This window comes from Nematostella vectensis, chromosome 1 (assembly GCF_932526225.1).
Source record: "Nematostella vectensis chromosome 1, jaNemVect1.1, whole genome shotgun sequence".
NCBI lineage: Eukaryota > Metazoa > Cnidaria > Anthozoa > Actiniaria > Edwardsiidae > Nematostella > Nematostella vectensis.
The window spans coordinates 4,151,051-4,163,310 of NC_064034.1; the positions used below are offsets into that span (position 1 = coordinate 4,151,051).

Here is a 12,260-nt window from a genome sequence, read left to right on the forward strand (position 1 = left end):
CACTGACATTACAATGTATTAGTACTCAATAAATTAAAAAGTATTTCACGGGTTTTTGAAAACCACTCTATAATAATCGCTGAATACTAAATTGCTATTTAAAAGCTAATATAAACACCCAACAAATAAACAACCATTGAATATAAAACATCTTATGAAACTCATAAGCAATCCGTTTGCATCTATTAGCAATGCTATCTAAACGCTCAACAAATAGCAAACCATTAAATACCATGGACATGATACTAAGTTTACTAACCATTACAGTACAACGTTGTCCAACATTGCTTCAGTCACGGTGTTGATACACTGTTGTGCTGATATCTTGGGCGTGCAAGCATTCATTTTCCATTGTCAACCAATACCAAGCTCAACATAATGTACAAAATCCACAACATTGTTCAGTCCAACTCTGCGCGTACTTCTTACAAGGGTTTCGATGTTTTTTGTGTGCTACGCCTTGTCATCATGTTGCTCACTACTTTGTCAACCACACCGCTTTACTCTGGTATCATTCCTCGCCTGTGGACGATACCTGCTCTTTGAAGAAGTATATTCCTCACACCACCTAACTCCGGATCGTTCCTCGCCTTTAGATGATCACCTGTTCTTTGAGGAAGTATATTCCTCCCCTGTATATGATCAATTGTTCTTTTCTCGTGTTCTTTTCTCTCACCTGTTCATAAAATGAGTATATTCCCTGCTTATTATTACTATTTGCTGTTGGTTTATCTAAGCCCTTATGTATTCCTTGCTTCAGGTCCTAACACAGCTGCGCGGGAGAGCGAGATGGATTCCGGCTCGCTGTTCGGTGGAGTGTTTGCCGGTATCATCCTCTTTGCGTTTGTTATCATCATCGCTGTCCTATTAGTGAGGTAAGATACTTGGGTAGAAAAGGAGGGGGGGGGAAGATAGGAAAAGAAGGCGAACAGAAGGAGTGGATACTGTTATCATCGTTGCTCTCAGCTAGTTGGTATTCTTTCTCTGGTGTTCTGCCCTAGGGAAGGTCCGGTGTAATGAAGGAAAATTCAGGTTGAAGAGACAGGAAATGGGGTTAGGTATTAGGAAAACCAGGAGAGACGCTAGATAAAGAGATGGTAAGGAAAGGTGACAAAAAAGGAAGGATTAGTGGAATATGAAAGGATAAAAAAAAGCGGAGGAGTTGGGATGATGTGCAAAAAGAGGAGGGGCATATGGGTGGGGTAGACGATAACGAAAAGTGATATTTGAAAAGATCAGTAGTCGTCAGAAGAGATGGAAAATAGCAAGGGAAGAAATCAGGAAGTTGGTAAACAATAGTAAAGACTGGCTAAGATTACCATTATTTGCTGTAGGAACCGGCGCCGTAAACGAGATTCGACAGAACTGAAAGGGAACCGATATGGTGTGGCCAACTCCAATGACAGTGGGATCGGAGAAAAGGAATCCCTTGATAACGTACCGGGAGTCAAGTACATGCAAGGGCGGAGGGGATCTGAAGGTTCGGAGGCCTGGGTTTGAATTAGGGAATGTTTGTGGTAGATAAGTAGCTAGATCGCATACTATGATTGGTCTGTATTATCACGTGGTTTCATGAGAAACATGCCTTGAATGGATTTTTAACTTGAGATAACTAAATCCGGAACACTCCCCGCAAGGATGCATAATTATGTGAATAGAGCTTAGAAGAAGCTGTAACCGTGCTAATCTGACTGTATACTACTATTGACTACGGTATACGACTCGCACACAAAGAGACCAATTCACGCCAAACCATTTCATATGGTGAACATATGAACTTTAGAGTCATGACTGACTTCAGACAAATGGACCATAGTAAACGAAAGAAGTAAAAGTTTAAATTGAAGTTGAAGAGCTAACTCGATCTATTATGATGTAACAATTTATATTGGTCTGTTCTTGCAATAACTTTTGCAATCCATATTGGAATTTTTTTAATGTTAAATTCGCCTGAATTATTTTTTATTTATGCAGGAACATATAAATGTAGCTCACTATAAAACAAAGTTATTGCTGTTCAAATAATCGTTTATGTATTAAATCTTTATTTGAGGCTTTCGATACTGTCAATACCTTTTCTCATTTAAATTTTCATGTAGAAGTTTGTGAGAATAAATCTAAATCTCTAGTAAATTAATATAGATTAAGTAGTTCCATATAAACATCAAATGCTTATAATTTTATATAAAAAAAATAATTTGTTAATATATTAGGCAGATTAAACCAACATTTATGGCCATTATTATTAACTCTGTAAGTACTTCAACCGAGTGATGAAGATATGACACGATGTAAAATAATAAGCAATTCTAAAAACAACGACTCCCCAGTGTTACTGTTCCTTTAAATGTTTAAGAATGATCACAATATATAACAAGGGAGTTGCAAATATAAAAGCGGACCAGAATTAACGTAACGCCTTCATAATAAAAAGCCATATATTCTTGAGTTTGTTTTCATTGAAAACTACTAGGTCACCCTAAATATTTCCATACTCTTAAAAATCAATAAATCTTAACCTAATCTCCCGAATAATAATTAAGCTTTATCGCTAATTAATTACCTCTTGATAGTCCTTCTTTTTATATCCACCATTAAAATGACGATTTGAAAACAAGCGAATAAATGCTTTGCTATGGTTGTCTCCCTGTTTCTAAAAAAGCCCAACAACATTTTTTAAGACAAGGACAAATATTATGACCACGAGACGGGCTTAGTCAAACACTATTAAGGACAAAAACCTTCCTGAGGAATAAGATAAGAAAACACAGCATACTAAAGAAACCTCAATGACCACCAAGCGAGTCATGGGGCCTTGTTAAATAACTTAGATAAGATGGTTTGTGAGGTATAATGCATTCCTTTGAGTGGTTCCAGATTTGACACAAAATTCACCCCCTGTTGAGTAAGATATGAGAAGAGATATTGGAATTATGCAAGTACCGCCCAGTGCATTAAAATTAAGTGTTTTTTTTTTAGAACCATTAGGTTGTTTCCAATTATAAAGATAATGTAGATAATGTGCCCTCCTGGGCATCTTGATATTGTTCCCATTTTTCTTTTTCCAAAACACATTATGATAATAGCATCGATGCCATTGATTTTCCCAATTCCGCTATTCTAAGGTAGTAGTAGGCCTGTACGTGGAAGAATTATTATTGAAGATCATTTGGATAATACTACTATACTATAGATGGATTTGATTTTCCTTTCTGCTCGTACTTGAACGATATCCTTGAAAGTTTAAATAGATTACTTCACCCAAATGAGAAATGTAAATTTTTGTGCTTTTGTGACATCTCACCTGTTCTGGGGCGCTTGGATACTTAGTTGCGTAATCTATGCTGTGGTTATCTGTTTTGTAGGAATATTAGAAGTTTATATACGGCAGTGACGTGCGTTCCATTAGTTCTGGCTGTCTGTTTTATTTTCAAATATTTACAGACCCAACGAATACTTGCAGAGCATCTAGTAGGCGTTACATCTTAAGTGATTTCACATCTAATGACAACAATACAAGTGAAGCTTGAGCCTAAAGTCACATAATCTGACAAAGTTCTACTAATATCTAACGTAGATACATAATAGTATGAAAAGCACTTGATCATGCTTTACTCGATAGGTAACGGATGATCTATACTAAACAACTTCCACTTTCAAACCAACTTTCTTGTGTGTGATTTTGAAATTTGAATACTCAAACTATTCTTAGTTGTCTTAGTTTCTACTGCATAATATGCTGCAGTGTACATGTTTTCTCCGTCATTTGAAGCAAACTTTCTTGTGTGTTTTGTGTAGTCCATTAGTAACGTTTCTTGACTGTTCTGCAGAAGTGATCGGTCCCGGCAAGTTTGTCACCGTCAAGCCCATACCTGTGAACAAGCTTGCGGAATACTGCCAAATCCACCACTCCACGGGCAACAAGTCATTTAAGGAGGAGTTTATGGTGAGCTTAGCGATTGGTTGTAGGAACAATAGTCTTCAATGCCATTGGTCACATGATCTATGATGTCACCATTATCATACCTGATTTGGTCTCCATTAGATCGACTCTGCCCAATTGATTTGATCAATATTGTAAGTTTTATCGATATGCGAAATGCGACTTTCAAAGACGCACAGTTTGGTTTTAATGTAAACTAACCTTTTTGTACATGTTATATTTCAGGCAAGAAGCCTTGATAAAATGTCCTTTCTCCACGGTTGGCGAAAGGCTTAATATTTCGCTATTTTTGTTGATTTTCAGTGTATTCGGACGCCCGGAAACTTCTCATGGGATCATAGTCTGAAAGAAGAGAACAAGCCAAAGAATCGCTACCAGAATATCGTTGCCTGTAAGTTGTTTAGATGTTAATAATCATCTGCCTCACATGATTAGTAACCAATCCCTGTGTCAACTCTGTAGATGATCACACACGAGTCGCGATATCGGAATTGGACGGCATCCCTGGGTCGGACTACATCAATGCCAACTTCATCGATGTGAGTAGTGATTTTTCTAAGATCATAGATGCATTACACTATGTTATTTTCTCGCGATTCTTTGAGTGAAAAACGAGATTCCGGTTTTGTTTGAAGCGTTGCTTTTGGTGTACTAAGAATCGTTTAGTCACTCGTTAGAGAAGCACCCCCAAAATGCCGGCTACACCACTTCTAGTCTTGATTTATTTCCCATCCTAAAGGCCATGGCTCTCCATGTATGAAGAAACGGCTCGTTAACAAGATCAAATATTTGTTTCCAGGGCTACAACCACCGTAACAAGTTCATCGCTACCCAAGGCCCCGTCTCCAATACGTTTGACGACTTCTGGCGGATGGTGTGGGAACACGGCTGCAGCGGTATCGTCATGGTTACGAACATTGTCGAGCGTGGAAAGGTACAAGCATGTAATAATTTGTTTTTGAAATACTTCGCATTTTGTAGGAAACAGTAGACCGATTTGGGTCTATCTGTATCTCGTGGCGACGTCAATCGTGATATATACACACTGATCGGATTCTTTAATTACCAATAACGTCGTAACTCCCATCGTCAAAGATTCCTTTTGATTATCTAGACACAGTCTGCTTTCCTCTCATGACTAATGTCCCTTTGTAGCTGAAGTGCCAAAAATACTGGCCAAGCGCCAACCCAGAGGAGTACGGCCGCCTTGTTGTTACTCCGCTGGAAGAGGAGGAGCTCTCACACTACGTCATCAGGAAATTCTGCATTGAAATTGTAAGGGCTTGAGAATTTTAACAGATACTGCTAATACACCGATTTAATACCGGAATAATAGTTATTGCAGAACATTAGCGGAATAAGAGTTATTGCAGAATAATAGCAATGCTGTTTTTTTATAGGCAAACAGTGACGTGGAAAGCCCAGCTCGCGAAATTGTACAGTACCATTACACTGCTTGGCCCGACCATGGTGTACCAACACACGCTACTTCCTTACTGTCATTCATCAGGCGCATCCGTAACTCCGTGTCCAGGGATGCAGGACCTATAGTGGTACACTGCAGGTAACAACCAGTCCACTACCTAGAAATGCTAGTATCATTAGCCTTTCTGGCTAGACCACAGTCAAGCGACGCCTGCTACTTTCTGGCATTTATTAGGCGCAATCGTAAATTGCTGTACATTCATTCATGTTTGGCCAGACTAACCAGCACACGGTACCTCCAAAGGTAAGGTCTGGGCAAGTGTGTTACACGGCCTGGACATATCAAGATTCAAGGTCTCTGTTGAAGTTTACATCCGGCTGACTGGCAAATACAGCCCCTCCTGCATCTAGTTAACCATGATGTTAATGTAGAGTTAGGTTCCTTTGATTCCTACTGAGATCCCTTGTTAACGACAACAGACGCCTTCAAACAGCTTTTGCCAATTAAAGTGGTCGAATAAGGTCACTTCTATCTCAACTTGACGGTACTAGATACAAGATTTCGAGTCGCTTATTTATGCGCCCCTTTTTGTTGTGCTTGCAGTGCGGGCGTCGGTCGCACTGGGACCTACATTGTATTGGACGCCATGCTAGACCAGATGTCAAAGGAAGGAGCTGTGGACATCTTCGGGTTCGTTAGCCACACCAGACTCCAGCGAAACATGATGGTACAGACAGAGGTAATGGAAAACAACGTACAAGTGATAACGGTTTCATAATTGAACCTCTGGGTTCAGAGAGATATAGTTGGCCGTGATTACCGGGAGCAGCTCCGTACTCTTACGAAAAGTACACTCTCTTATTTATATTTGGAGCGCAAGTTCAATCTAACTTACTCATTCGACCAGAGGTATTCACCTTCAACCCTCCAATCCTCTCAACAGGCGCAGTATATCTTTATCCACGACGCCCTCATGGAGGCGGCCAAGTGCGGCAACACAGAGTTCAAAGTTCAGGATCTCCACGACCGAATCAAAGCACTGCAGTCCCGTGACCCTGACTCTGGCGACACATACATTGCCAAGGAATTCAAGGTATGGGTAAATTCTTTTCTGTGAAGAGAAGTAGGATTATAGGACGAGGAAATATAACCAGCTCAAAATAAAGCTCAACCTTTGTCACCCAAAGGTGACAAAATCAACCTGTAGTCCTCTTTTGAGGACGAGGTCTGATGAGGTTTCATGCCTCAAAAAAGATCCTGTTTGAACACGGATAGAAATACATAAGTTGGCCTAAGTGATAAGTTATCTAAAAAATGTTTTTCTTCTTTCTGGAAAACTTTGATTAATGATTGATTGGAAAAGGAAAGTTATCAGGTTATCAGAAGTCTGTATTGTCTCCTCTCTTGCAGAATCTGGATATCGGTGATAGTGATGTGGAGACGTTCGATAGCGCCTCGATGCCGGAGAACAAGTCAAAGAACAGGTTCCTTGTCTTGCCATGTGAGTACCGCCCTTGCTCCCACCTGCTCTCTCTGTTATAGTAACGTGCAATAACTATGCCGATGTTTCAACAGATGACAGAACGCGAGTCAAGTTATGGCCCTACCCAGGCGTCCTCGGATCAGATTACATCAACGCTAGCTTTATTGACGTAAGTCCTCTTAACAACACCATGCCCACGACCGCCAGGTTATTCGTCATCTTCATCTTTATCGCCATTGTTATCACCACGTCTCGCGGTTAACATCATCATAATCAGCTCATTAACCGTGAAAATTGTTCCAACATTGTATATTATTTTACTTACACTTATGTCGTTTTGGACGAGGCTCTCGATATAGGCCACGGCTCCGACAGTTTTTCTTCAAGAAGTTTGACCCTTGTGCATCTCTTCTTTCTCCCTCAACAGAGCTATCAGCAGCGCGAGGCATTCCTGGCGACTCAAGCCCCTCTGGAGACGACCATAAACGATTTCTGGCGAATGCTTTGGGAGTACGAATCATACACGGTGGTGATGCTCAACAAAGATTCAGAAAACATCAAGGTAAGACTGAAACAAACGCCTGGTAAGACGGAAATCATTATCGTTCAACAAAGATTTTTTTTTGTCCCAAATATGAAGTACGAATTTTGTGAAAAGCTTTTGTTTTAATAGAGCACTGATCTTGATAATCGTCGTCTGCAAAAGCAGGAATAGTTTAAGGTGGGGACATATTTGTCAAACGAGGTTAATATCCCCAAAACATGTTTTGTATCAGGGCCAGTCGTATCTGCCAGACAAGGGCGAGTTCGTGGTTTACGGTTTACTGATGGTTGAAGTGGAATCGGAAGAGAGGCAAGAGGGTTACATTAAGAGGCAGCTGAAAATCTCCAATACAAAGGTACGTTGTCTGATTCTCCCTCAGGCTTCCCTATTTGATAATATCTTTAGCAACTAAGGGTCCCAAGAGATTAAGCAATGTCTATTTTACGAAGCTATCATCCTCCGAAGTGACCATAAGAATGGTGATAACCTTAAAAAGGCGACTTTACCCAACACAAACATTCTGCGTTGTTGGTCTTATCTGGCACAGTCTTATAAACACCCTTACTTGCATGAGCTGGCCCATTCTAGATCCTGTTCTCTAAACGTATTTCTGCTTGTTAAATATATCTGGCATACATTCTTATTAACACCCTTACTTGAATGAGAACTGGCCCATTCTAGATCCTGTTCTCTAACGCATTTCTGTTTTTTTAATATCTGGCATACAGTGTTATAAACACTTTTACTTGCATGAGCTGGCCCATTCTAGATCCTGTTCTCTAACGTATTTCTGCTTGTTTAACACAGAGCAGCGAGGTTCGTAACGTATTCCACTTCCAGTACGAAGACTGGCCCGAAGATGGCGTCCCTCAGGATGGCAAGCTAGTCATTGACATGCTCAAACACATTGCGCGTGCTCAACAGCAGACTGGAAACGGACCAATCACTGTGCACTGCAGGTATGCAGGGTATTTTAAAGAGCCCATATATGGAGTCAAGAGAGAAAGGTCATACTTTATACACCGGACAAAGTGACAGAACGTCAACGATTCATTGATTGATGGTTTTCTGATGTGTAATGCTGACTCGTTGTTTTGTGTTGTAGTGATGTGGCATAACGATGATTCATTGTTTTTGTTGTTGTAGTGATGTGGTGTAATTTTGATTTATTGTTTCGTGTTTTAGTGATGTGGTGTAATTTTGATTTATTGTTTTTGTTGTTGTAGTGATGTGGTGTAATGCTGATTTATTGTTTTGTGTTGTAGTGATGTGGTGTAATTTTGATTTATTGTTTCGTGTTGTAGTGATGTGGTGTAATTTTGATTTATTGTTTTTGTTGTTGTAGTGATGTGGTGTAATTTTGATTTATTGTTTTTGTTGTTGTAGTGATTTGGTGTAATTTTGATTTATTGTTTTTGTTGTTGTAGTGATGTGGTGTAATTTTGATTTATTGTTTTTGTTGTTGTAGTGATGTGGTGTAATTTTGATTTAGTTTCGTGTTGTAGTGATGTGGTGTAATTTTGATTTATTGTTTCGTGTTGTAGTGATGTGGTGTAATTTTGATTTATTGTTTCGTGTTGTAGTGATGTGGTGTAATTTTGATTGATTGTTTCGTGTTGTAGTGATGTGGTGTAATTTTGATTTATTGTTTCGTGTTGTAGTGATGTGGTGTAATTTTGATTTATTGTTTTGTGTTGTAGTGATGTGGTGTAATGCTGATTTATTGTTTTGTGTTGTAGTGATGTGGTGTAATTTTGATTTATTGTTTTGTGTTGTAGTGATGTGGTGTAATGCTGATTTATTGTTTTGTGTTGTAGTGATGTGGTGTAATTTTGATTTATTGTTTCGTGTTGTAGTGATGTGGTGTAATTTTGATTTATTGTTTCGTGTTGTAGTGATGTGGTGTAATTTTGATTTATTGTTTCGTGTTGTAGTGATGTGGTGTAATTTTGATTTATTGTTTTGTGTTGTAGTGATGTGGTGTAATGCTGATTTATTGTTTTGTGTTGTAGTGATGTGGTGTAATTTTGATTTATTGTTTTGTGTTGTAGTGATGTGGTGTAATTTTGATTTATTGTTTTGTGTTGTAGTGATGTGGTGTAATTTTGATTTATTGTTTCGTGTTGTTGATGTGGTGTAATTTTGATTTATTGTTTCGTGTTGTAGTGATGTGGTGTAATTTTGATTTATTGTTTCGTGTTGTAGTGATGTGGTGTAATTGATTGTTTCGTGTTGTAGTGATGTGGTGTAATTTTGATTGATTGTTTCGTGTTGTAGTGATGTGGTGTAATTTTGATTTATTGTTTTGTGTTGTAGTGATGTGGTGTAATTTTGATTTATTGTTTTGTGTTGTAGTGATGTGGTGTAATTTTGATTTATTGTTTTGTGTTGTAGTGATGTGGTGTAATTTTGATTGATTGTTTTGTGTTGTAGTGATGTGGTGTAATTTTGATTTATTGTTTCGTGTTGTAGTGATGTGGTTTAAATTTTTTTTATTGTTTTGTGTTGTAGTGATGTGGTGTAATGCTGATTCATTGTCTTGTGTTTTAGTGATGGCAGCGGTCGTACAGGAACATTCTGTGCTATCAGTATCGCCCTCGAGCGGGTAAAGCTTGATGCAACAATCGACATGTTCCAGACAGTGCGCAACCTCAGAACACAAAGGCCAATTATGGTGCAGACGCCGGTAAGGACCTATTTGCTATGGACCAGGCGATCCAATTCCTTCCGCTGTGGGGACGTATCAACCTTTAAGGGCCATTTGGCACTTGCTCCATGAGCCTCTATGCATATGGGCTTGTTTGCAAACCATGGTTAATTATTTTATTATTTTGGGTTTTTTTCCAATTGTTCCCTGTATTTTGGGGCTTGTCTATTAACCACAGGTACTTTGGCTTTGTCGGCCGAAATAGTATTTAATGTTCATTTTATTTCGGGGCTTATTTCTGGCAAGTTACTAAGATATTCATTGGAGGCCTGCACTGCCAGAAAAACAGTAGATTTTATAATAAACCTGGTACCCTAATTATTTGTCAGATGTGTGATTTCACCCGAACTTTTGACCACAGGAGCAGTACAAGTTCTGTTACGAAGTCGTCCGACACTTCGTAGAGGCGTTCAGCGACTATGCCAACTTCAAATAGCGAAAATGAAGAAACTATATACTATATAGAGATATTCCAAGCTCCGAGAGCGAAAATAGAAGCTTACGTTGGGTTCGCTACTAAAGAAAACACACAAATGAAAGGAAATAATTTCCTAGTCGGAAGGGCTAGAAAGCAAATATCAGATCAAGCCTGCCATTTGAATATAAGGTTGAGTTTTGAGCAAAGACGTTGAGTTCCCTTTGCGGGACAGTCATCCATGGAACTCTTCTCAACGACGGACATGAAAAATCTAAAGTATTATGCTTCAGTACAAGAGCCAGTATAGCTTAAAGTATTTTGATTCGGTACACCCGGTATAGGGGATTTAGATCGCAAAAGCTTAGAAATATTATGATTCAGTACACCTGGTATATGGGATGTAGGTCGCGTTTGGCGGCGGGTCAGGTGAATCTGACCGTTTATACTTGATTTTTAGAAGAAAAACAGTTATTCCCTACCTCAGTCACAATCTCGTAAAAGACGTTTGTACGTTTCAGCGAACAAAGAATATCAACTTCTCACTGGCTAGGCATGTTTTATTTTAGTGCTGCATTATGGGTAGTTTTCACTTGAATTTAAGATCAAACGCAACGCAAGTGTAAATCGGCCAAATACAAGGGCGAGTTGCGTTCTGTGTTTGGGTCCTAGTGAGAATCAACCTTTAGGGCTATTGTTGCCATTGCGGTCATTTAAGTTGAACTTGAGCGCGTCGCACTATAAAAGAAAATTCGTTTTAATTGTAGAGTTCTTTCGCCTTGGCAATTTCATATTATGTAGTTATTCAAAATGTTTAAATTACTTTTCAAGAGCTGAGTGACGCGAGTTCATGGTGAAAGAAAGGTGTGATATGAGGAATTTTCCTCTAAGGTTAGTGTAACGTTATGGTACACTTCACCTTGAGCTGGTACCGCTGCAGAATACCGGGAACAGTGAGTTCCCATAGGTTTCGGCGGAAAGATCGATCAAGTCGTTCGATCAATCTCGTAACTCGGTCAAACTTTCCGCCGTACCAATGGAAACGCTTACTTCATAGGCAAGGAATTTACCCTGATTGCACAGGAATAGATGTTGGGTTCAGGTTCATTGTTTTGTTTTGAAAGTGGTTGTCGTCCATTCTCTCGCCACTTAAGGTTGACATGTGCTGTACATCAACAACTGAGACTCCATACCACCAGTAAAAAGAATCTTACTAATATTTTTGTACTTTTTATAATAAATCCATCTCAGATAACACTCCTATATTTGCGCTGGTTATGTGTATAAAAGATAATTTAATTAAAGGAAAATTTAAAAAAAAATAAAAAAAATAGTCCCTTTTGTATATGTCATGTAAATGGGTGCTCCCGAAAATCACGTGTATGGTGCCAGCTATTATTAGCAGGCCAGCAAGGAAAGTGATACTGGAGTTAACCTCAAGTTAAGTATTTCATTTACCATCTTTAATCAAGAATATCACAGTAGTTCCCCCATATTAGCGATGGAAATGAATGCTCTCTCGCGTTTGGTATTTTGCTAAGGATGACCAAAGAACAAATTGTGTCAGTTGGCCGGATGATATACCTGTCGCCTTTGTCAGCCACGTGCCACAGTGGCTTGTGGTTGGATGCAATAGAAGAGCCTTCAAAGAACAGCCCCTCCCTGCCAGACATAACCACTGTCAAAACCTTGAATGATCGTGGACTGTTTGACAAAAATGATGCAGGAATATGACACTCTTG

At 39.1% G+C, this 12,260-nt stretch overlaps 1 protein-coding gene across 4 annotated transcripts in view; it reads left to right on the top strand.

Annotated features, from left to right (window-relative positions):
• LOC5517114 (tyrosine-protein phosphatase Lar) overlaps positions 1 to 11,840 on the top strand; it is a 29,943-nt gene extending 18,103 nt beyond the window's left edge. For all 4 annotated transcript variants that reach the window (XM_048729703.1, XM_048729707.1, XM_032387125.2 and 1 more), the window contains 17 exons: positions 761 to 875; positions 1,335 to 1,480; positions 3,831 to 3,946; positions 4,247 to 4,334; positions 4,406 to 4,482; positions 4,743 to 4,877; positions 5,099 to 5,218; positions 5,344 to 5,507; positions 5,973 to 6,108; positions 6,313 to 6,462; positions 6,780 to 6,870; positions 6,945 to 7,021; positions 7,280 to 7,414; positions 7,629 to 7,751; positions 8,204 to 8,355; positions 9,947 to 10,082; positions 10,465 to 11,840. In XM_048729703.1, coding sequence (XP_048585660.1) covers positions 761 to 875; positions 1,335 to 1,480; positions 3,831 to 3,946; positions 4,247 to 4,334; positions 4,406 to 4,482; positions 4,743 to 4,877; positions 5,099 to 5,218; positions 5,344 to 5,507; positions 5,973 to 6,108; positions 6,313 to 6,462; positions 6,780 to 6,870; positions 6,945 to 7,021; positions 7,280 to 7,414; positions 7,629 to 7,751; positions 8,204 to 8,355; positions 9,947 to 10,082; positions 10,465 to 10,539 — 2,036 coding nt within the window. In that variant the 3' untranslated portion in view covers positions 10,540 to 11,840. The remainder of the gene's footprint in view (positions 1 to 760; positions 876 to 1,334; positions 1,481 to 3,830; positions 3,947 to 4,246; positions 4,335 to 4,405; positions 4,483 to 4,742; positions 4,878 to 5,098; positions 5,219 to 5,343; positions 5,508 to 5,972; positions 6,109 to 6,312; positions 6,463 to 6,779; positions 6,871 to 6,944; positions 7,022 to 7,279; positions 7,415 to 7,628; positions 7,752 to 8,203; positions 8,356 to 9,946; positions 10,083 to 10,464) is intronic.
• Positions 11,841 to 12,260: the final 420 nt, after the last annotated feature.